General features: G+C 35.8%; 1 protein-coding gene across 2 annotated transcripts in view; it reads right to left on the bottom strand.

Annotated features, from left to right (window-relative positions):
- Window positions 1-25,777, bottom strand: part of LONP2 (lon peptidase 2, peroxisomal) — a 57,824-nt gene that overhangs the window by 19,573 nt on the left and 12,474 nt on the right. For both annotated transcript variants that reach the window (XM_052797488.1, XM_052797487.1), the window contains exons 3-11: window positions 25,067-25,198; window positions 23,622-23,744; window positions 22,558-22,721; window positions 20,909-21,003; window positions 18,582-18,840; window positions 10,463-10,604; window positions 4,322-4,472; window positions 3,677-3,803; window positions 2,509-2,639 (exon numbers count right to left, since the gene is read on the bottom strand). In XM_052797488.1, coding sequence (XP_052653448.1) covers window positions 2,509-2,639; window positions 3,677-3,803; window positions 4,322-4,472; window positions 10,463-10,604; window positions 18,582-18,840; window positions 20,909-21,003; window positions 22,558-22,721; window positions 23,622-23,744; window positions 25,067-25,198 — 1,324 coding nt within the window. The remainder of the gene's footprint in view (window positions 1-2,508; window positions 2,640-3,676; window positions 3,804-4,321; window positions 4,473-10,462; window positions 10,605-18,581; window positions 18,841-20,908; window positions 21,004-22,557; window positions 22,722-23,621; window positions 23,745-25,066; window positions 25,199-25,777) is intronic.

Raw genomic sequence — 25,777 nt, 5'->3', positions numbered from 1 at the left:
TTCCAGAAGTACAAAGGCAACTCTTCACAGCTCATTTCTCCTGGGCTTACTCCAAATCGTGTGTCAACCAAAAAAGCTAGCTTTCGCCCTCTTTTGAAGCACTTAACTTGCTGTTTTCACTTAGCTTTGGTAAGTTGCAAGTCCAGTACTAATTTTAACAGTGTATAATTTTAACAGTGTAAATACCTAAGTTGCAAGTACAGTGCTAATTTTAACATTGTAAATACCTCTCTCCACTGGATTGAGATGTGTAATACAGTTCCTTTTTGTTCTTTGCTTTAACAGTAAAATGTTTCTTCTTATAGTATCAGGAGTTGTGCTCTGAACCTAATTTTGTTTATTTTATCAGAAGGCTTGAAGAGTAGAATGACACTTTTTTTTATTCAGCAATCACATTAGACCTTTTAAGCACATTTTGGACACATCTACTCTTCAGTGCAAAGAAATACTGTAAAAGATGCTAGTAACCCTGGCCACCACAGCCCAAAGGTTCAGCGTTCTGGTTCAAGAGCAAGTTCAGGTATCACAGGAGTATCGACAAATTCAGTGTTGGACTTCAGTGAAATCCAGCACAGAGGAGAGAAGGTAGACAATATGCATATAATATAAATGGAAAGCATTAATAAATATGTCTTAAAAGCTCTTCCTTTTAATGTAGATGGGACAATTTAAACTGCACAGTCATTTATGCATGCACAGCTACTGCTACTGTGAGAGTTCACTCTCATTAAGCCAAACATTCGGAGGAAATTGAGCTGAATACACTTAAACACTGATTTGTAGACCAAATTCAATCTTCTGATATTACAGTTTCCACAGACATCATGATGATCTTAGAAAACTCAACAAGGTAAAAGAAGATTCAATTTTCAGAAGGGAAATACTGAGTAAGGGAAAAAAGGCAAGGTAAAGCTGAAAGACTGTCAATAAACAGATTTCCAGAGACAAATTACAAAAGGTTTTACTATGGGTAAAACTCTTCTTCATATACTCTTCTAATTAATACCACTGTTAGTACAAATATTGGCTATATTTCCTTCCCCAGGATTTACTCTCTGAAAGGGGGGGGGGGGCACCATTCAGACTTGTAAGCTGCCTTGTTTTAAAAGAACAGATAAGAAGTCTCCTTATTTGTCCTCTTCTAAATCAGTCCAAAACTATTCTAGCTGTACAGATGTTAAAGGTTTTTTCCACATCAGCTTAGTTGTGGAATCTTTCACATCAAACCCACAGGGGTCTGTTTAGTATTTTAAGTTTGTGAGTATTCTGGAGCAAAAGTAAGCAGCCATTCTGCAGTTTCTGCTTTCTGGTGTCCTCTGGCCACAATTCTCTGACGGACTGGCAGTATTTCTTGTCAGAAAATGTCAGCTGGACTCATAGCAGTCTTTAAAAACCAAACAAACAAAACACACAACACCCTACTTGCTAGATTTTATTGAGACTAAGGACTATGCACATTTTAGAAGTTCAACTTCAGGTTCGGATTCTGTCCTTTCACGTTTTTCATCTACCTTGAACTGCAGGCTCCTGCAGACATCTAGTGCTGCAATGAGCACTCTGAAGCCTTCAACAGAAAACTGCTGTGTACAGTGAGATCCTCCATCAGCAACTGGCTGGAATAAAAGCACAATTGTCTATGCTCTGCATGGTATGTTTCACCAAACACAGTATGGATGTTCATTTTCATTAAAGAGAACATTAATTTGGGGATGAAAAAGGGAGCAGTCCCCAGTTGCATGTTGCACATGAACCGGATTATGGGCCTGACTTCTTCCTTCCCTGCCTTGTATCTCAAGCCTAGAAAGAGGTCTACCTTTACTGGTGAAGGATTTACCTGAGTATTTTTGCTGTTTGAGAATTTTATGTTTAGTTTTCATTCAGTCTGTTGGATGACTGGGAACGATAAATCACTATTGTCTGTACATATGGGAAACAAGAACAGACTTACTGAAGTTGACAAGTTACCAAAGCTTCAAGAGACTTAGAATAAGTGCAGTCTTAATAGGCACATAAAAAGAGCCCCTAAACCTTTCTAATTTCAAAGCTCTTCAAGCAGACATTTATTTTAGAGTACAACAAAATAACCGGATTGAGTTCTGAGCTGGCAGAGCATGCACAGCACAGTTAAAGAACCCCTTTAAATACAATAACTAAAGCCATGCTTAGTCTTTTATCGAAGAAAAAAAAATAAAGTGAAATATTTGCATTAAAAAAGCCTAGGAAGACATAAAAACATACACAAATCATAATTGCATACCTAAGATATGAAACAGATCCATTGTACTTCTGAATTACCAACTTGGCAGGCTGAAATTACTCTACTTACGTCCCAAGCCATAATTCAGCATGACTTGAATAATGCATAATTAAGAATGTCACTCTATTTGCAAAGCTTTTAAAAACAGAGACCTTAAAGAAGCATAAAAAAGGAGAAAAGGTTGATAAATCAGCTTCCTAGTGACTACGTTAGAAGTTTCCTTTTTAATAAAACATGCAAAAGATACACACCTTCTTCATCCACTTCAGCACGATCTGGCTTTGTTTCTTTGTGCTGTCCTTCTGCCACTTTCACTGCCACTGCTCTGCAAATAGCTCCCAGCTTCCGATCCAGAGAGCGGACTCCTGCCTCTCTAGTGTATCTAGCATAGAGACAATTGTTTTATTGGTGGATATTCTGTGTAAGAAAGATTTCTTTTGAATGTAAACACACTTTATTTTTAAAAATACATCCAAATAAAATGAGATGTGAAATGCAGTGAGACCTTGGGCTACTCTAATAAACAGGAAAAAAAAGTCATGTGCTTTTATCAAAATAATTGTGGTTTGCTGGTAAAATTGTAAAAAAAGACAAACTACTGAGTGGGAAGAAGACATGACTAACACCTAGTGTCAAACCTTAGTGAAATGCTAAACAATGTTCCAATAGCACTGAGCTCTTCTCAGATGCATAAAAATTAAAAGAACTATTTTAGAACTCAAAATATAGTTCACTTAAAGTTGAGGAACTGACTGTAAAAGAGTATTTTCTTATAGTCTATGGATCAAAAAGAAACACCAGACAATAAAATACTTCAATTCGTTGAATACTGATACACTTTTTCCATTGGAAATGAGCTAGTTTCAAGTCCAAAAGATGTTCTGATCAATATCTTTGCTCTCACACCCAACAAAAAAGTAGTTCTAATTAATATAAGCTATTTAATTTTTTCAACCTAATTCCAATTTTTAGACAAATGTGGCCCCTCAAGTCACAAGAAACAAAATGGTAATTTCCATTTTTTCTGTGAAAATGACAGAAACAAAACTTCATTCTTTAAAATAAAGGTTTGCTGCCAAGACCATGGCTTCCCACACTGAACACTGCAGCAATACCAGCTTCAAGTGTTTCTGTTTATTCACAGTGCCTTGCCAATTGTGTCAACACAATCGATGGTGAGCCACACTCTGAGAACCAAAGCAAGGAATTCTCTAGAGAAGGAAGGATGATTTGGTTTAGACAGCAGAGCCAGACAGAGCTCAGGAAAGAGCAATTCCATGAATTACCAATTGTTGAACTTCTGAAGCTAGTAATGACAATAGATCTTAAGAAATGTTTTGTGTTACCACTTTGTAAACGATTTACTAGTTGCCAGAAAAAGAGGTTATTTAAACTTAAAACAATGAATAACAGATTTACCTGGTAATTATGTCCAAAGTGGTTACTTGTGGAATCTGTATTTGCTGTGGAGTCAGGCCATGTTGTTCAAGCTGTTTAGGAATCAAGTGTCTATGTGCAATTTCAATTTTTTCTTCTTGTGTGTATCCTTCAAAAGAAAAAACATATGTTTACTGATTTTTTGCTTATACACTACAATATAATAAAATTTCTTACAATTTATAATTGTACCTGATTGAATTTAACAAAAAACCCCAACTATAATTTAAAAGGCTGTTAGTATGATACTTTGTGGTTATTTGTAACTTCATGTGAACAAGAAGAATAGAATTTTAGTGTTTCAAAGATCCCTTTATTCACTGGAATCTTAAAAAGATGCATCAGCCAACAGCCAGTTAGAATACAAACACAACAAGTAGTGAAAATATTGTTACAGAACATATCTCCATATACCTGGAACTGAATTTTCCTAAATGCAATGCTAAATTTCATTCTCATGACAGAGGCCATAATGAAGGCATCCTGACTAGTCTGTTTTAACGATTCTGGCCATTCAGTCTAGATTCCTGGCATGCTGACCTTAAGGAACTGCTTTTCGTTTCAGGAAAAACACCCCAATGTTGTTTAAGGACTTGCAATAGCCACTTTAATGAAAACACTTGTTACCTGGAACTTGAATAATTTCCATTCTGTCCAGCAGAGCCGGTGGGATAGTAGCTGTAGTGTTGGCTGTAGCTATAAAAAGGACTTGGGACAGATCAAAGGCTACATTTAAGTAGTGATCAGTGAAACCGTGATTTTGTTCTGGATCCAAGACCTTAACAAGAGTGAACACAAAATTGATGCAGTTGCTCTATTAGAGGTAAATAAAATATGCACATTTTTATTATATTCCATTTGCATCTGTCAAATCTGACTTTACATTCATAAAATATGTGATGAACATTACTAAAGCCTGACCCTCGGTATGTTGCCTCGCTCTGATTACCATAACTACATTCCACACCACATGCAAAAAAAAAAAGTCATTTCCCTGTTAGTTCTTTTTACTGTTTTCTAAAGATGGCTGCAGCATTTCTCCAGCCATCAAGTACCTCCTGTAAGCTATCTCCGTGACCTACTTGATGGTAGAGAGTGGCCTTTCAAGGACTCTCAGCACCCTTGGAAAAGCAGCCCATGTGGTCCCATGGGTAGAATTATCTCAAGTAATCCCTGACTCCAATCCTCATTTGCTCCTGGTAGCTCTTCTTACTCTAAGCACACCAACCTAAGAGATCTCACTGTGAAGACCAAGGGGAAGAACATAGATTATCTCAGCCTTATCTGCTGTCACTATATCACCTGCCCCACTCACTCAGCTTTGTCCAGCTTTTTACTACCAATGTAGCAGCAGAAGCTCTTCTTATTGCCCATGACATCCCACGTAAGTCTTGACTCTAGGTGAGCCCTGGCTTTCCTAACACAATCTTTGCATTTTTTTTTCCCAAATTTTGTGATAAAAACACAGAAACAAAATTAAACAAGCACTGTTATTCTTCAATAACAACACACAGTCTGACCAACCTCAAAAGTTTACTGCAGAAGTAGAACTATGGCTTAAATAACAGTATTGTCTTCCTATTGCTTTTAGTACTACTTATGTGCGCTAATGCAACACTTGCATATATTTAAGCTATTACTTGAATAAGCTGGTTTTCTGCATTAGGTGATAGATATTCTATATACGTGGATCACAAGTGTACTAAGGTGCTGTCTTGTAGTTTTTTTTAACAGTGCTGAAAACTGGAAGTTCATTGTATATAGCAATCTACACTTGGCTTCTATATCACCACCTATGAACCACCTTCATTCCACCCCCCCTTAAAGTACTGCCACAATTTTCCTTCTCAAATGAAGAATTATCAATGCTACACCGACATGAATAATTCCCATGTTACAAATAATGGGACCTATGCATCTCTCGAGAAATAGCACACTGCTGTCAAAATAATTTATCTGCCTATACCCAAAGGAATGCACCCCTTGTCTTAGCAACTTGAATTATAGCCAAGAACAGTGTTGATAATTCTAAAAAACTGAATTTGAGCATTTCTTAGCTGGTTATGAAAGAAACAATTCTGAATTTTCATTACTCTTAAATTCTGTTCAGTCTTTGAAAAGTTAAAAATCTTTAGAACAGAAATGTTTTATGATCACAACAAACTAGTAAAATACTTTTTTTACAGAATGCCAGAAACATAGCAGAACTTTTTTAAAAACAGAACAATTTCTGATTTTATTTTGAAGTACTGCACAGATTTAAGACTAATATTTAGAAATGTATTGCGACTGTAATAAAATACAAGTTATATGTTCCCCTTAAAGGTGAAATCTTAAAACATACTGAAGGATATGTCTAAATTCTAAGACTAAAGTTGGAACTCAGTGAATGCTATTGTTCATTGGCTATAAGCTATTCAAAAGCTGCTTTTCTTACCCTCTTCAGCAGGCAGATGCTATCATTTACTCCCTTCTTTACTGATGAATGCAAAGGCCTTGAAGTATCCTGACTAGCCAAGTACACATGCATAATTCAATCAGTTATAGATGTCTCTTACCTCAACTAGTCCTACAATCTAGCCCTAAACTGTAGGGGGAAACAACAATAAGCAGTGTATCCAAGCACAGCATCTACAAACTGTCTTCAAAGAAAGATCTATACCAAATATTAGTCTCGCATTCAAAGTCTACTCTTGCAAATTTTTCAAAACTGATTTAAACAGCAAATCCTAATTCAACTCCCCCCCCCACCACCACTTTTTTTGGTTTTACACTGGTAACACAGTATTTTCACAAAATTCCAGTCTATTAGCTGAAGCATTTGCTACTACTTCCAAGGATGTTGAAAAACAATGTATTCTGACAGACCAAGTTGGGTTTTTGTAACATTTATCTACATGCATGTTTATCTCTCTCTCCTTCTAGTCTGCAACTAGAAATCCTTACGAATACTATTAAAGTGCTAAACTGGTGATTATAATATTATTTACAAAGATATACAAAATATTGATGCTGTACTCATGCACAAACAATACTATCCAATAAAGGTAAAAGAAACTAATCAAAAACCAACTCGGATTACATCTAAAAAGGCGAATTATCTGAGATTTTCTACAAGGGCTAGAGTTTCTCTGGAGTAATAATTCTTCGTCATGGTAACTATTTCTTAGAATAAGACATAAAACAATACCACGCCTATGCATTTAAAACAGATTTTCCAAAGCAAATAGAACTGTTCTTCAGCTAGGTATCTGTGCTAAAGTTCAAGTTCAAAAGTTTTCAAAGATATTCAACTAATACAAAAATATTAAGTACAAAAAGAACATTCAGTGAACAAAACATCTTGGTTAATTTATGGCTGACAGTTCACATGTATACAAAGGCTTCTCTGTACCAGCTTTTTATTACCACAAAATCCAGAATAAGTTCCATGAACATTTAATTGGCTGGCTATGCTCCTGGTCTAATTTCCCTGCATACAAATACTCACTATTAGGCATTTGGATCCATTTCTGCTTTCTTCTGTTTTAAACAGAGGTCATCTAAATTTAGACTAAAACATTCCCTTGTTGATGAACAGTAACTGGAAATAGGAAGACATTCTGTTTTGCTTAAGGAACAACCTGCAGAAGCACTAGAACTAAACACATATTTGGCAATTATAAAACATAAGCTTTGCTTCCAACCTTACAGGGTATGGCAATTTTCTCCTTGAACGTATCCCATTATAGACAATCAGTGAGAATTTAACACACCTACACATTAAGGAAAAAAGGATGTGCCTTTTATACTTAATGATGGCACTCACCAAACAAGAAGCAGCAGTCTGAAAAACAAATGTACCAGTTAGGTGACCACTTACTATTGTTTGTTCTCCTACATAACAGCCACCTTTGCCCATTCCAGACGGACCATAAACCACAAAAAGCAGATGAAAATTAAGCTGTTATATCCAGGCATGAGTTCTCCATTAGAAGAGGTAAAGCACCTGCTTCAGGATGTTTAGACAGCAGTAGAGGGATATACAGATCTCACATGAGAGCAGCCCAGACATCGTTAATAGAGCAATTACTTCTCCAGATGCAACTAATGGTCAATTAGCAATGACTTACATATAGACTGCAACCCAAGCAGACAGTTGGAAGCTAACTTGACGAGCCTCAGCTGGAAAAATCCATGGCAGGAGCTGAGTTGAATATCACTGAGAATGAGGTTTTAAAATACAGAAAACAGAAACACCCCAAAGCAGCAACAAAGTATCAAAAATTCAAACACAAATAATTAAAAAATAAATTCATTTCATTTGCCCTCACACACTTGACATGATAGAAGAACAGAAATGCTAATTCTCTACTGCAAGACAGGGAATGAAAAATAAATTAAAAGAAACAGCAAAGGTTGAATAAAATTAACAATATTAATGTACAGATCTGGATTCATGATTGGAACACTTCCTAAAGGAGTTATTCTCTTTCCAAGAAATGCCAAATTATTGCTTCGTTACTGATTTTGACTGCCTAGCAAACAACAGTCAGCTAGCTAACAAAATTTTATTTTCAGGTATTTTTTATCCATGCATTCACTAGATTGAGGCCAGCTTAGTTCAAAATCTAAAGGAGAAATGACAGAAGAACTATCAGCAAACTCAGAGACAAGAGCTCATTATCATTAACAGCAAAGAGTAAATAAAATCCGGCAAGTGAAAAGTACAAAGAAAATGCATTTGAGTATTTGTTACACTTCCCTGCTTGTTTTCCTTGCACTTAGAGGCTTTTCATGCGCCCTAGAAATGTGTACTACACACTTGAGAAATACACAGGTAAAGGACCATAACTGTCATTTTTAAAAGCTACAAAAGTGAAGCCATGGTATTTTCTAGCACATTTAAGTTATTACTGGTTCACGTTAACATGCAAAGATCAAAACAGAGCTCTCAAACCATAGCCTGTTCATATGATGATTTTCAAAGAACTAGTTGGCCTTGTCAAAACAGTAATTTTAAACTATCTAGCAGGAAGAAAATAATGACATTTGTAGGATGTCAATTGACATTTCATTTGCAGAAAATCATACAGCATACAGATGAGCTTATGACACCTTAATTAAAGTAGCATTTTTCATATTCAAATCACTGTATTAAGCATTGTCAGTCAAAAAGAGTCATTAGAATGACTGTAGGCAAATATTACCAGAACCACTTTCATCCCCACCTACAACCGCCCAGCTACAGAAGTTACCACACCTTAAGTCTGACAACTGAGGTGCTTCTAGGATTATGCCCTAAATCATTTCAGTGAAAGTGAGCCAGGCTAGCTCAAAAAATTTGGATAAATATCTTTTACTAACCCAACTCCTTTTGACTGAAACAGGTAAAGAACAATCACAGAAGCGTTTCAGCTGAAACAGTGATAGGATGGTAGCCCCTACAGCCAGAAAGAACATAAAAGAGAAGTAGATAGTGTAAAAATACAGCAGTATAAGGACATTCTAAGTGTGCACAATACCAAAACCATTAAGTGCACTAGCGCTACACCTGCTCTGGACAGCCTCAAGCGTTTCACCTAGCCCAGCCTTGCTGTGCCACTACCTTCCTCATTCCCTCCTTTCCTCATCATCAGTGCTAGCACAGGAAGATGTACATAGCCTGCTGCACTAAGATGCTGGGGAACAGCAAAGCTCTTTATCTCTTCCCCATAGCTGAGGAGACGTTCCTTCCTCTCTCCAGCAAACTGCTAGAATAAAACCACTGACTACGCAAGTCAGTGGAAGAAGGAATTGTACTCAGATATCATCGTGTATCATACTCCAGGAAAAAAGAAGGCAGAAAGAAGGTTCTGGCAACTCGTTGCTGCTCTCTGCTACAGACTCCTCTGACACATGAAACCTGCAAGGCACAGGTCTCAATTCAGTAACATCTCAACAGTTGATGGATTTACAAAATATTCCAACAGTATCTCGTTCAAAGTCCTTACTTGTATCTCCTAGATTTTACTTGTGTCTTTAAGCAAGCCAAATTTAACACCTCTAAACTCTGTGTCATAAAATAACTACACCACATACTTCAAAATTAGATTAATTTATATCTTGGTCGGAGTCCCAGAATTTCAGAAAAAACACACTTAATAGCTGACTGTCATGGAAAGCAAACACTCACCACATCATAATCAGTCAAGGAGTGGGGATCTGTGACTTAAATGGAAAACTTAAGTTCAGAAAGTTAATTACAACACTAATTAAAGAATTGCTGCTAAAACAACAATGCAATTAGTTCATCTTACATGCTAGGTAAAATACTTAGCTCCAATATAAGCTTGTACCATCAAAGGCTTCAAAAATATATTAAAATTGTTCCAAGAAAGAAAGGGAAAACTTGAAACAAGTCCAGCTGTCTGGCTACTCTACAGTTCTTTCTTATAGCTAACAGCATTTGGTCATTAAAAATCAATGTCTTGAAGTCCCTCAAATATGTAATGTTCAAGGCTTGAACAGTCTTCAAATATACAAAACACTTAGCACAAAACACATCCTTGTGTTTAAGTACAGATCACTGAGATTAAAGATATCTTGCTTAGCATACTATATAACAGCATTTGCATTGTGCACAATTGACAGAAATCCAACAATGTCAAAACATAGTAGCTGGTATTTGAATAAAAAAGCTGACGCTGTCATGCTATCTTTTGTCCAGTGAATCCTCCTTTCCGAGTCCAGTATTTTAATTCTTTTTAACTGCAAATGAAACAATGCTTGTAATTTAACTTCCCTTACCTCAAGCAAGGCTGCTGCAGGATCCCCCTGCAAGCTCTTCCCCAGTTTATCAACCTCATCTAACAGGAATACTGGATTGTTAACTCCAACAGTCTTCAGTCCATTGATTATTCTGCCAGGCATACTGCCGACATAGGTGCGCCTGTGAGAAGTAAATGTATATGGGGAAAGAGGGGCCAGAAGCATGTAACGGGAGTAGAAACATCAAAAACAAAACTCAAAGGAAAATAAAAGAATAAGCAGCATTATAACAATTCTTGCTTTTTTGGAAAACTTTTTGGAACTAGTTGATAAAAATATGGAATATACATCTGAACTAATATAAGCAATTATAACAGCAGATGAAAATTCCAGTTCCATGGTGCACTAGTTGGTCTGGAAAGATAAACATATGCATTAAAGTATATCCAAACTTTATGGCTTGCAGGCATTTTACATGATTCAGTACAAGCATCCTTGTACTGTATGAACAAGCAGAAGCAGATTTGGGAACCTCATTAATACTAACATTTTAGTAATAATGATACTGGGGTTTTGTCATCACAACACAGTTCACACAGCATGTTACAAATTAGTGCAAAATTCCAAATACGCTGAACTGTCCCCTGTATATACAGCATGCTTTAATTAATACTCACAAAAAATAATTGTATTTACTATGTCATTTCAACATAAAATAAAAAACTAGAACAGTGCAATGGAGCAAAAAAGTTATGAGCCTGAATTTATTCAGCAAAGGTGGTAAAACCTTTTTTTTCACAATGCGCAGACCAACTACATTTTACATGCATGTATATCCCTTGTTTGCTGCATTTATCACAGCCTTTTCTGCTTGTGCCATAGCTAAACAAAATACTAAAATTAAGAGTATGAAATGCTGGTCACTCAAGAAGAAAGAGATACATAAAGTGCTGAATTACAGTACCTATCTCATGACCCTCACGAAGCAGATATGCAGCACAGGCCTGCTTTGCCATATGATCTGTTTTAATACAGTCCAAAATAAACAGGATGACATTTAGAAAGTCGAAACCAAAAATACCATGGGAGTAATTTCAAAAGATACTAGAGAATACTTTAAATATTAAAAAAAACAACTCAAACCACACAGCAATGGTGTTGGTTCCATGTAATATTTAACCGAGGGAACAAATTGTAGTTACTGTATTTAGTTCTAGATCTGAGCAAAAATAAAAGTTTTTAAGATCTTCTGAATAGCCAGAAATGCAACAGAATTTCAGTTTGTCTGTGACCACCTTCATGAGACAGCTGCTGAAGACCAGAGCAGTCAGCATGCAATAGTTTATCACCTCACTGCTTTTGTGTAGAGTCTTACTCTGCAGTGAGTGGATTCCTTTCCACTGAGGATTGTGCTGTATAACATTTACTACAGATCAAGAATCTGCATGGGGGAGCTATATACTAGCATGCAGCTTCATTCTTCATCTGCACACAGTCAACCTTGCCAAAAGAATGAAAGGATTCTATAAAATGCAATCAGAAAATTACAAGACTGAAGCAGAACTGAAGTTCACAGAAGCGAATCATTTACCAGTGCAACCAAATTAATCATTGTAGCAATTTGGGGGTTTCTTTGGGGGTTTTTGCTGTTATTTTTTTTTGTTTGTGGTTTTTGGTTTTGTTTCATTGTTTGTTAGTGGTGGTTTTATTGTTGTTGGTTTGGGTTTTTTTTTTAACAAAAGGTGCTTACTGCACTAGTAAATAATTTTATATGCTTCAGAGACAATGCGGCCTGACTGTTTTCAATATTCTATTTATGTCAGTAATAGGATAACATAATCAGGTAAACATTAACCATTCTTCTTTCTTGCCTGGTACATTATTCTCAAGTGCATGCTTAAAGATGTTATACTTTTTTAATGCATGCTTGTGGCTTTATATACACAAAGTTTTATCTGATCCTTTTAAATTCTATAAAATTTTGAAATATCTACGTTCCATCTAGTTTTAAGAAACAGCTTTGGTTTAGAAACTAAATGAAGGTAAACTGGGTTTCTCTAGTCAAGGGAAAGCACTGCGAATAATCACTTTTTCTCTCCCTACAACATCTCCTTGCAACAACACAGGTCAAAGGATAGTGTTAGGTACCAAAACACTTTCTGAATAATAAATCTGTTTGATTATACCCATGCACACACACATACCACTTTCAAAAACTTTTTTGGAGTTTTTTTCCAAATAGAAGCACTTAAAAAACCCCAAAACAACAAAACAGGAAGAGGTTTTTCTTTCTTGAGATTAAAAAAAAAGCTGTTGTTATTAATAGATTTAAATATGGTTTTTTTCCCCCTCAAACAACCCTGAAAATAGACTTCAAGTCACAGTCATTTTAGATTCAAGTAGATTTGGGTATTTAGTGACATATTTACACTTGTGGAAGATTCTCACAGATACAGCATCTTTCAGTAAGACTTAACTGTTGCACACAATCAAGTTTCTTAACATTTTAAAATAAACCATACAGTAGGTAGGCTGAAGTACAATGTATCAAGACCTGTGGTGAAGAAAAAGCAGAAAAAAGCAAATATACTCAAGACAACTTATGACAAGTCAAGCGAGATCAATAACTTGGAGAAATACAATTTTAAGAGTATAAACATTAAGTGGCTTCTAAAGCAAGCAATAAAAAAACCATTCTAACAGTGACAGAAAATCATTAATTTTTTTTATAATGCACCCTGTTCAAAGTAAGCCTTGGGTCATGAACTACTGTATAAAAAAACTTAAATAGAAACCACGGTCCAACTGAAATGGATCCAATGTTACGAAAAGGATGAAATGGTTCCCTGTACAATCCAAGAGTTCTTCAAGAAACTCAAAGGTCAAAATTAAAGGAACTATTGTTGAAAATATGGAGCAGTTCCACAAAATACTCAGTCTCCACAGAATTAGGGTTAACAGATGAGAAAAGCGCATGGTGGCTAGAAACATTCTGCTCTTCATTTCACTACCTGACAATCAACTATTCTCGCTTTTCCTCTCTCATACTGTCGTCGTCTTATTTGTATTTTCAATCATCTCTAGACATGGTAAATCTAAACAACTAACTGCAATATAAATATAAATGTTTAACTGATGTACAAAATTTCAAATAAAAGCATGCTTAAATTTATTTACATAATGTGATCAGGTATCAAGAAATAGAAACTTGGACTATACATTTTAGGATAACAAATACCTAGGTATCTACTCATTCTTCCCATGTGTAACACTAAATCTGTGATGCATCTTCATTTATTAGAGATGGACCAGTACCTGTTTCATTAATCAAAGACTCAAGATCTCCAAGGCAAGTAAAGAATGCTAATGCAAACGTCATATGTAGGATGACGAAGAACAATAACGTAGCATTCCACCTTGAAAATACAAACATAGGTAGCTTGTTTTCATTTCTAAATGGTTATTATGGAACGCATCTCAACACAAGTCCTTGGTAAGACAGACCCTGCAGATATTTACTTATAAAACCACTAGAATATATTAAAATTACAAGCAGATATGGCCATTATCTGTCTGGACATTAACCTTTGCCTTGTAACTTGTGAAACTGAATACTGCTGTTTGTGAACAGTAGCCACTGAATGCGATATTATTCTTTATTTTCATTATTTTAGCTAGGGTTGAAAGGAGAAAGAACAATATTCTACATTAGCATTTTTTATGATATAATGGAGCTTTGCTCATTTTTTGATGCACTGTTTCTCTCCATGCATTAAACCCAGAGAGTCAGCTGTTTTCCATTCAGAACAGGAAGTACAGATCAAGTTTCCTGGTTATCTCACTTGCGTAGTAACAATTAAAAAAAAAACCTTAAGAGCTCATGCCACAGAAGGTCTGTAATTCAGTAATCTTTTTATTTATTTTTAAATCAGTGAAAAGGTACCTTTAAAAAAAACCACTAGAGTTGTACAGCATGTCATTAGGAGCTATGTATCCTAGAAAATGCAAGAAAGACAGCTGGGAAATCTAACCTTGTCAGCTCTCCTAATGTAAACTGAGAATGTGTATGAATCGGAACCCTTAAAGCAGTACTAATATTATTGATAAAAACATGACTCACTTTCTTCATACTGTTCTAAAGACAAAAATTTTTTAATTCTTTTTAACTACAGTGGTTTTCAAACCGCAGAGGTAGAAAAGATAACAAAGTTAATGCCACCAAATAAACTATTTCTGAACTTAGTTGCACAAGGTCACAGCTTATTTTTTTGCAAGGACAGACGTTGTGTCTACTCAAGTGCTTTACAAATGTATCTATGCTTTGTAGTTGTATAACAAAGCTATTCCTCTCAGACGTGAAACTGTTAGAGGTTTGTTTTTTTCTAGTGCAACAAGGCTTGTGCTCTGAACTTCTGTACTGGTGAGGATTCACACCTTTTCTCACACAGATGCACCTGAACAAGTCTTCAGCACAGGCCTAAGCCAGAAGTAAACTATCCAAACTTCTAGAAACTGAAAAACAATGGTAATATAAGAAAGAGTGCTTCACATGGAGGTGAGAGGGAAAAAAAAGGTCTTCACAGTGATCTTACCAGCACCACTATAAATAAATGGCACAATTATATCTTTCCTTTTTAAAAATAGAAGACCACACACACATGCAACAGAGAAGATCATATAGTTCCTGTATAAAACAAAGGAGTAATGAGGAGCTCTTAAATGCAGCAAGCTTCTTGGAAAAAAGTTCTAAGTCGTCCTTCAGGGTGGTTTGGTTATTTAAATTATTTTTTTTTAATAAAAGTTAACAACAAATGTAAACCAGCAAACTTTAACATATAGTATAGATGAGTGGTAAATGCAAACAACAGCTGGAGGATGTCTGATAAAGCAGTTCTGTTTTTGTACCAAGATGATGATTTCATTTTGGGAATGCAGAACAGTAGTTGCTACTCTTCACCCAATCAAAAAAGGACTCACAAACCCCAGCTGCAGGCACATGATCCACACTAAAATGGCAAAAACTGGGTGTTTCCAGTTGCCCTAGTTACACATCACACAGAACAGCACACTTACTGAAACACCACTCCCCACCCTGCTGCCACCTAATATATTTTATTTTGCTTGCTGAATCTATCAGTCTGCATTTTTCACTTACAACAGTAATAAAAGGCCAAAGTGAGTACTATTTCAGACAATATTTGCTTGAAAGTGAAACTGAACCACAGTCTCTTTTTTAATGTTCCAGTATATTTAGTACATTTTTTAAATTGTTTAGTACATTAATAGGTACATATAGTATCATTCTTCTGCAATGTTAATGGAATCATTAACTTGAGCCTTAAAGCCTAATAAGGAGCTTTTAGGAGAGAAAGAATGGCTCCTAACATGTCATATTAGAAAATCAGCCTACTTAACAGTAAAACTCAAAAGAAGAGCAGCCTATGTCTCCTCCACTTTTAGACCACCTCCGTAATTCCTCTCTATCACTGCCACCAGATGCACAACATAGATTCACTTGACTGGGAATAACTTGAAGGATTTATTAATTCAAAAGGACATTACAGAGAGAGGTCCACAGAAGAGCTGTAGTTTTTAATTTGATCAAATCTTATTCTGAGAAGCAGAAAAGCAGAAAAAAAAAGTGAAGCAGAATTAAAAAAACAATATGCAACAGTTGGTCTTGATTTTACCTATCAAAAACTTGCAAAAGCAGTCTGTTACAAGGGACTCCTCGTACTAACTTCTCTAAAGTTTGTTTTTAAACTATACGCTTGTTTGTTGAAGAGTAACCACATGATACTCTTGCTAATTCTAGATAGTATTTTCCTTTGCTGATGAAAAATAAACTGTCTTATCAAATACTTCCCATCAGCTAATTTCAAGTTAATTTTTTAAATATGAAATTTATAATGGTTATCTTCTAACATGCATTAATAATTTAATAATGCCCTCAAAAATACTACAGTGACAGCCACAAACCCCTGAACTTAAAAGTTTTAAAAGGCCTCACTATCACATGACTCTAGCTGTCTTTATTCTTTACTAGGTCTAAGTACAAGATAGAAAGCCAAACAAACCAAACAAAAAAAGGGAAAACAGTAAGGAATTACTGCACTTGAGTAAGAGTTGATGACAGTTTTACTTTTATTCATAACGTCAATTTCACAGACGTGGTTTTCCCTGTTAGAAAGGCTTCAGTCCTGCTCTGCCCTGGAAAAGTTACTTATGTCTATGACGCTTAGTATTCAACAGCCTCTAGTGGTTTCAGTTCGTATAGCAACATGTTGAATCACATTTTAAATTGTTTTTAGGATCCATGCCGTAAGTAGTCTGAAACATCAGAATTCTTACTTATTAAACAGCGATTACAGGAATAATACATAGTGAAGGAGGAGGACAAAGTTTCACTTCTTTTTCCATTAGTGTGTAAGTAAATGGGTAAAAAGGCCAGCTATTACAAAGGTTTGCAAAACAATCACACGCACATGCACAGAGTGCTGCTATGCAGTAAAAACCAATGTGGTAAAACAAATGTATCTACAAACCCCCAGTGGCTGCTGGGTATGTTGACCAAACCTACACTAAGAAAAAAACTTACAAATGTTCCTTCAAGCTACAAACTCTAGGTAAGTGTCAAACACTCTGGAAAACAAAACTCCTGCAAATTTGCCACAGAAGAATGTGCACAGGAATAAACACATGTTGCTCATTTTAGCAAGGGTGCTGAACTAAAGGTTTATGAAACAACTCTGAATTTTCAAGTTGTCATCAAGTACAAAATCACCGTTTTGTCACTTTTTCATCTCTCATGTTCTGGTCTAAGAAGTGATCAGTAGTATATTATATTATAGATTCCTAGAAATACATTATATTCCAGATTCCTAGAAGTTTATGAATATGTTAAGCACAAGATTTCCCAGTGAGTCTCCACATTCCCTCCAGCTGGGGCTGTGAGCTTCCACATTCTAATGTATTCACACACGCAACTAGCTTACACAGTCAGCAGTTTGAAGTCTGATACCACAAAATGAACTTTAATTAGGGCATTTCTTTTAAGTTTTCATTACAATTACATAGGGAAGTGGTAAGAATACCAAGGTCCTTTTCATGCCTTGAAAACAAGAAGAAATTACAAAATAACCTGGAATTGAAGAAAGAATGATGGTGTATTTGATGATTGAAAGTAGCAGCATAGCCATTGGGCAAAATTAACTGCTACATGGCATCAAAGAAATAACTGACAGCTTTAATTCACAATAATTTATCTACTGTTGTAAGGAGAAATTGTATTCAATAATGTGACTTTAAAAAAAAATATGGTTTTACAGATCTTTAGAATACTAACAAATTCATTATTCCAAATTTCCTATACTGTATGCAATAAGCATAAAATACATTTAATGGGACCAAAAGTGCTGCACTGATGTTTGGCAGTTACTTATATACATTACCCATTCATTATGCTTCCAGTTGCAAGGAATGGGGAATGGACTAATATGAACAAATGGTTTAAAAGACTAAGAAGTAGATACATAAAGTAATGCAAGATCAAAAAAAAGTCCTAAGGAAAGTCACCCAAAAAATCTCCTGTGAAATCTTCCAGCTTAGGTATCCTTGTATAAACTTCCTTTTGAAATGGGAAAATAGTACACTAACAAGTTTGAGATACCAAGTAACTCAGCTGCTATCCTCTAGCAACTTTTAAGTATTACTCTCAGTTTCTCCACCTGTTTTAGCAACAAACATGGTTATAAAGTAATGCATTGCTATTCACAGACTATTTTGTATAACTAAATCTTTACCTCCCTCCTAAAAAGTAGAAAAATCAGATCCAACATTTAAGAGTTTGCATTAGACTTTCTACTGAATTTTACTTCAAAGTGCTCAAATGACTAAAGATTAAATTCCACTGTCCTGTATGACAATAAAGGGTAGCAGCAGGAGAAAAGCATAAAGGCTGTATCTCAACACTAAACACCCATTCCCATTACTAAAATTCTCTCCTGAATACCACTGAATACCAAGAAAAATCAATTAATAACTACTATTGTTTGAAATAAGCAAAATTTCTCTGTATTAGCTAAACAATTAAAATAATCAATACATTCTGTAACAAACAAAAGAAAAAATTGCAGTTAGGAAAGGAAGAAGTAGTTACCTGTGGCCTCGAATATCAGACTGATCACAGACTCCTCCTAAAGCAATTCTGTGGAATTCTCGACCCAAAGTCTTTGCAATTGATCTTCCAACACTAGTTTTACCAACTCCTGGGGGCCCAACAAAACAAAGAATGGGTCCCTTGAGGTTGTTTTTAAGCTGTCGGACAGCTAAGTACTCCAAAACTCTCTTCTTCAACTTCTCCATAGCATAATGATCATTATCCAAAAGAATTCGAGCTGCACGAATTTCAAGGCGATCTATCAATCATTGACAACAGAAAAGATATCAGCACATTTACCTTTAAAAAAATGAAAGAATTTATTCTACAATACAAGAGAAAAACTCATTCTCAAACATGTTCATCAATGCAATCCCCCTGACACACACACATATTTCACACAATGTTTTCCTAAAACAAGGTATAATTCTCCTTTAATAAGGAAATTAGACATAAGTTACACGGATCATAGTACTGATAATGAAATTTAAAAAAACCGCACCTTTTCACTGTGTCACATTGAAATCTGTTTCAAATGAACTTAGTGTCTATTCTAGAACAGCAATTCAATGATAAGCAAATTTTTCAGCATTTGCTTTCTCACAGAAATAAGTCTGATCCTGTAAGGTCTTCTCAAAAGACAAATTCATCCCTATATCTTCAACATCTACTTATGACAAGAGTCTATAACTACCTCGCAAACAGAGCAAGATCTTACTGGCTTGAAAGGCAGGCTTTACTTGCTATGCAACACAAAGTGATTTGGCACTGTTAAAAATACCCATGTGACACTAGGTGTGGAAAAATTTTTTTCTTTTTTTTTTACCATATTTTGAGATAAATGGTCAGGCCTCACCAACGGACATTAACTAATGCTTTGCACAGAGCAGGAATTTCTGGCACAAAGCAGCTGTCTTCTCTCTTTGCTCTACACCATAAAGAGAGCAGGCAGGGAGCAGTGAAGTCTATCAATTCTGCACCCACCTACCCTTCAAATTCTATGCATTCCAGATGCGGACCCCTCATACCGGTGAGTGTGCATATTTCAAGTACAGACAATTGTAATTAAATTCTCATCATCAACCAAGTAAATTTTTGTAATAAACTACTGAACAAAAAATTCACTAATGATCATAATTTTCCATTGGATTTTCTATTTTTATACTCATGTATATTTTTATTCACTGTAGCTATGGAGTCCAAAGCATCACTCACATGAATATGAATACAAACTTTACAACTTTGCTTAAAGTAAAAACTTCAAACTACATGTGACATGGCATAATTTTAAAAGATTAAAGAGCAACTTTCACCAAAAAAACATTCTGCTAGGACATGAGTGTCAACAAATACTTAACTCATGTTGGGATTCTTTGAACAAACCATAGAGATCTGCAAAGATCTGTAGGCAGATCTTTTTACAATTTAATGATTAAAGAAAATATTTACAAGAAGATTTGTAAACAGCCAAGGCTCTAGTTCAAAACAGCCAAAAATTCATCACCATGCATACTGAGAAGGCAAAAGATAGACATGTTTCTGTTGGTGTGGTATGTTAAATTTCTTTTTAAAATCAGATTGTTTTAAATGCCATTCAAAAGCCTCATTCTTCAGTAGCTGATAGAAGGAATTAAAATACTTTTCTCCAGCAGTGCACCTTCTGGAAAGTCATTTTGCCCATTTAATCCACTTGTGTTGGTCAGTAGAAAAAGCCATGTTTGGTTTTCTACTCTTTCCTCACTCTCCATTTTTGCATACTGTTCCCATATTAATAGTATCACTCTCTACTCACAACTTTTGAAAACCGTGGTACAAAGCTGACATGATACTCAGTTTTTCTATTGTACCTGAGGTTGTAATTATTAAAATTAACGACAATTGTGCTTTTTCATCCTTTTGTTCCTTACCAAACTTGATTAACTTAAGACATACCAGAACCTTCTTCAGCAAGATTAATGCTACATAAATGTACAAAAGCTTTTTTGTCTGACATATAAAAAGTAATTAGATGCATTTTTCTTTATTATTTCAGATACATGCTAGCACAGATTGTAAATAATATCATCTTCATTCTTCAGTGTAGATATTCCTAATACTTTTTAAATTCACATTCTTAGATGTACAACTGAGCTACCCAGGCTACTCAGTATACAGGTCTTACTTTAAGGCAGGTAGACCGTACGACTTCAGTAACATATTAATGACATTTTTACAACCAGACAATGACACAAACATTTGCAAGACAAAACTAAGTACATAGTGTTTACATGATGGTTACTCATCCTAAAATGTCTGCACAAGCGACAAACAACAACAGAAGGGTTTACCTTTTGTACTCTTGTTCCATGGCAACTCTACCATCAGTTCTAAGTAATTTCTTGTCAAAGCATATTCCGGCATAGACTGAGGCATCTTCTTTAATCTGGAAATATATGCACAGAATTCATAAGGCTAACCAGGAATTAACTGCAAAGTAGGACTCACCTGCACCTATCTGCTTGAGGGTAGGAAGGCTCTACAGAGAGATCTGGACAGGCTGGATCAATCGGCCAAGGCCAACTGCATGAAGTTCAACAAGGCCAAGTGCCGGGTTCTGCACTTCGGTCACAGCAACCCCATGCAGCGCTACAGGCTTGGGGAAGAGTGGCTGGAAAGCTGCCCGGCAGAGAAAGGCCTGGGAGTGTTGGTCGACAGCTGGCTGAATATGAGCCAGCAGTGTGCCCAGGTGGCCAAGAAGGCCAACGGCATCCTGGCCTGTATCAGAAATAGTGTGGCCAGGAGGAGCAGGGAGGTGATTGTTCCCCTGTATTTAGCACTGGTGAGGCCGCACCTCGAGTACTATGTTCAGTTTTGGGCTCCTCACTACAGGAAAGACATCGAGGTGTTGGAGCGTGTCCAGAGGAGGGCAACAAAGCTGGTGAGGGGCCTGGAGCATAAGTCTTCTGAGGAGTGGCTGAGGGAACTGGGGCTTTTTGGTCTGGAGAAGAGGAGGCTGAGGGGACACCTTATCGCTCCCTACAACTACCTGAAAGGAGGTTGTAGTGAGGTGGGTGCTGGTCTCTTCTGTCAGGTGGCTGGAGACAGGACAAGAGGAAACGGCCTCAAGTTGCGGCAAGGGAGGTTTAGGTTGGATATTGGGAAAAATTTCTTTACTGAGACTGAGAGGGTTGTCAGACATTGGAACAGGCTGGCCAGGGAAGTGGGTGAGTCATCATCCCCAGAGGTATTCAAAAAGCATGTAGACAAGGCACTTCAGACCATGGTTTAGTGGGCATGGATGATGGTTGGACTTGATGATCATGAAGATCTTTTCCAACCTAAATGATTCTATGATTCTATGAAGATATTTAGCTAACTTGAGCTCATCAGCATACCCTCTTACTTTCTGACAACCATAATAATAAAAGAGCAAACTCTTTTACTCCTAATTGATTACTCCATCAATTAGGAGATTGTCTTTGCATAATAATAGCTAATTTATAGGATACAAACAAACGGAAAAGAGTCAGTTCCCTATGCATACAAAATGCATGCACCACGATATATGCATCCTCACTGAAAAAGAGGTTGTTAACCATGGATAGCTCAGTTACCCTCTCACCATAGAAAAACAGAGGGAAAAAAAGACTCAATAGCTGGGTCAGTTTATTCATTAATTCTTAACAACTGCGGTGTTATTTAGCTTTTTTTTTTTTGATCTTAACTTCATAACATGGAGGCTTAGAGCTTACAGCTTAATGCTATATTAATATATAAACCGTATCTAGAAGACTTCCTATTTCTTTGTCATCACCTCTGATGTTCCAAAAGGATGAAATGATGAAATGTATAAGCATAAAACAGCACTCTACTAAATTTTTAAAAATCATTTCCAAAACACAATCAACACAAACATATCATCAAATAAGAAAAGGTTAATGCAAGATTTGTTTTAAAAAATAAAGTAAGAAGAAAACACCATTTGAAAGTCTCCTACCTTTTTATTTCCTTAAGACAAACTTTAAGAGCTTGTTCTGACATACTGGATGTTCTAATCTTTTTTTCCAGCATGACAACATCATCATGATCTTCTTCTTCCTCCTCATCTTCTGTAGCGCTTGGAATGTGATTGATTCTTCTATTAGGACGAATAGTTACGACCTATGAAATGGAAAACGACCCAGAGAATAGTATCAGGTTTTGTTTTTTAAATAAGGTGTGTACTTTGGCTTTGAATGGAAACCATGACAAAAACAGGCAAGGTGCTGAGAGCACCTCTTTCATAGAAAAATTCAGAAGATATTAATCCAATAAATAACTTCGCAAAGTGTTATTGGTACTACTTCAAAAAGTTACAGTTCTTATTTTACTCTATATATTTCCTAAGTGCATTTATCATCTACCCTAAACCAGCAGATAACAGAAGACAAGAACAAAACTGAAAAGAGTTATTTGTGATTTTTTGGGCATTGCAGCCCGTCATATTAAGCAGAATAAGCCTAATCTTTACAAAATGCATAAGTCTTCTCTCTTACCTTTTTTAATTTCTCGGTTACTTCCTGTTTACTGAACTGTATAAGTATAGTTAGATGCAGCAAAAGTCTAAGCTGCCCTAGTTTAGCAAGCTACATTTTACAACACATATTCTTTATCTGTATTTCAAAAGCTATCATTCATCTGCAATGCCATTAGTAAAAGGTACACCTTTCATTGCACAGGCCAAAACTCAGTGTGTGCATACCATTCATGTAAACTGGGCATCAAATGACTCTTTAAGGGAACCTGAGCATTTATTCAATGTCAGAAAGTGCTCAGATTAAAAATTAAATAAATAAATATAAAGTCTATGCAGTTTTAAAGTAATATTTTCTCTTTTAGGTATCTGAACAGCCAAAGTTGCCAGCTGGGTGTTCTCTGCAACTCCCGACTGACCGTGAAATGTTATGGCTATAGATTAAAACTTTGCACAGACTAAAATTATGCACGTTCATTAGCCTATTTAAAAGTGCATCTTTATACTTATTTAGGATGTTTAAGTATCCCACATTTAAAGGTCCATACCCTTTTATCATCATCCTGTTTGGGCTTTCTTGTTTTCTGAAGCAGCTTCAGGCCTTCAATCTGTCTAACAAGCAATGGTATAGTCATCTTGAACCGTTCTTCCAGCCTAACAGCATCTAAAATCTAAAAGCAAGGAGTTATAAGCAGCCAACAAGTTCACACTGATGGATCATCAGTTTGGGGGAGGGTAACACAGAGGGTACTGTTACTGTCTTTTGACCAGAGTTACAGAATAGACGGTTTAGGAAAAAAAAGGTAGCAAGAAAAGCAATGAGAATATAGCACACAAAATCTAGCCTCAAGGCTCTGGATGCCAAAACTAGAAAGCACTCCAAAATAAAAAAAAGAGTCTTTTATCCTGTCTGTTTTTAAAGCATCTTAATATTTCAGTAGCGTTTTCTGTGGCAAGCATCTATGAGTATTCTATTTTTTCAATTACTGAGTCTCAGGAAAGGGCTAGCCCTCTAAAAGTTACAACATGATCTCCTTGGTTAACCCAGAAAAAAAAAAATCACCTTATGCTTTAAGGTTTTTTTTTGTTTGGTTTGCGTTTATTTTGTTTTTCTTTTAAAATTTTGTACACTATTCCATTTTCATGTTTAATGAAGCTGATATGTGGAAATGAGTAGAATTTGACTCCAGTATTTCCATAGCTTCCACTAGCTGCTCTTTTCTTTAGCACTTCTAAGAAAAAAAAGGACATGGTAAATTTAATGACTAATGTACCTTCCTCCAGCAGGATATTCAGCTGCAGTACACACCTTCACTTCAAATTACTGCGTTAATTTCTATTTGTTCGCTTTGAAAGAACCTAAGTTATACTTTCAATTCAAGGTTGAACATGCAGCACTGGCAGTGACAAAAGAAAAGGAACAACAAAACTTCTGAACACAGCAAGCAAATATAGAAATCAGACTAGTAAGCATCAAGTCATAGGCACCATTTTTACATAAAGTTATTTTGACATATGATGCAAATTTAACCAGTATCTCAATATTTAAAAAAGCCCACACTTCAAGATGTGTTTAAAAAGATTAAAAAAAAACTGGTTCTGAAGCTGTTGGTACTAAAAGATATATAACGATCTGTCAACTGTGACAACTAAGCAAGATTTCAACACAATTTGAAGAAAGATTTATCATCTTTACCATGAAAAGGGGAAGTCCTTCCCTTGTACTTATTGTTTAATAAAATGAACAGTTTCCAATGCTAACTAATTTACCTATTAGGTGAGTTCTGACATATAGATATATAAACACTTTAAACAACACTACAAAAACTTTTTACAACTATTCATACTCAGTTGTAACACAAATACCTTCTGGCGCAACATTATTGCTGTGCAGTCTCAAGTGTAAGCAATTTCAAAATTACCTAAAAGTGATTAACTGTAAAAAAAAGAGCAAACGCCTAATTCCCCTTAAAAAAGTTTAAGAATGTAATACCTGAAGCTTCTCTTGATTGGATGTACGGATGATAGAAGTCAGTATATCTGGCAAAGCTTCTCTAGGCAGATTGTCCAAAAGACGTCTCAGCTTTGCGACTGCAGGAACGGACATATCCAGCATCTCAACCAACTGTAGGGAACACAAAATGAACAATATTCATGGCTGCTGTGTTTCTTTTTAAATTATTTAAATGAGTATCTGACCTAAAAAGGATTGCATCTTTCAGTATGAAATGTGTCTAGGTACTTTGCCAAAAAGCTACATAAATAAATTAAAAAGTAGTTCACAGAAGAGGCACTAACTCAGCATAGGGCAATCAAGACTTTGGGTTTTCTGCTTGTTTGAGAAGTTAAAAAATACCATCATTGTTTGCAGCACTTTTTTCAATGCCTAAACCTCTTACTTCCCCCCACACACCCTGACTAAAAACTTTCTCAGTTATCTTAACACTGTGATGACTCTTTTTCTGTACATCCTTTAAACTCAAATTCATTATACCTGGGGACATCTGTTTTATAATCAAGGCTCTAGAGGAGTTTTTTCCCCCTTCAAAAATTTTAAAAAAACAAACCCTCACAAAAACCCAACCCATTGTGTGTATATATATAAAATCCTAGAAAAAATTAATCAAAAGTACTCCTTTTACTAGAGTGTATTTATAGCATTGCTACATATGAAATAATACCAACTTATCATAGCACTAACATA

This window comes from Harpia harpyja, chromosome 9 (genome assembly GCF_026419915.1).
Source record: "Harpia harpyja isolate bHarHar1 chromosome 9, bHarHar1 primary haplotype, whole genome shotgun sequence".
Taxonomy (NCBI): domain Eukaryota; kingdom Metazoa; phylum Chordata; class Aves; order Accipitriformes; family Accipitridae; genus Harpia; species Harpia harpyja.
Note: the sequence above shows the minus strand (reverse complement) of the source record. Positions and strands in the feature narration are given on the sequence as shown.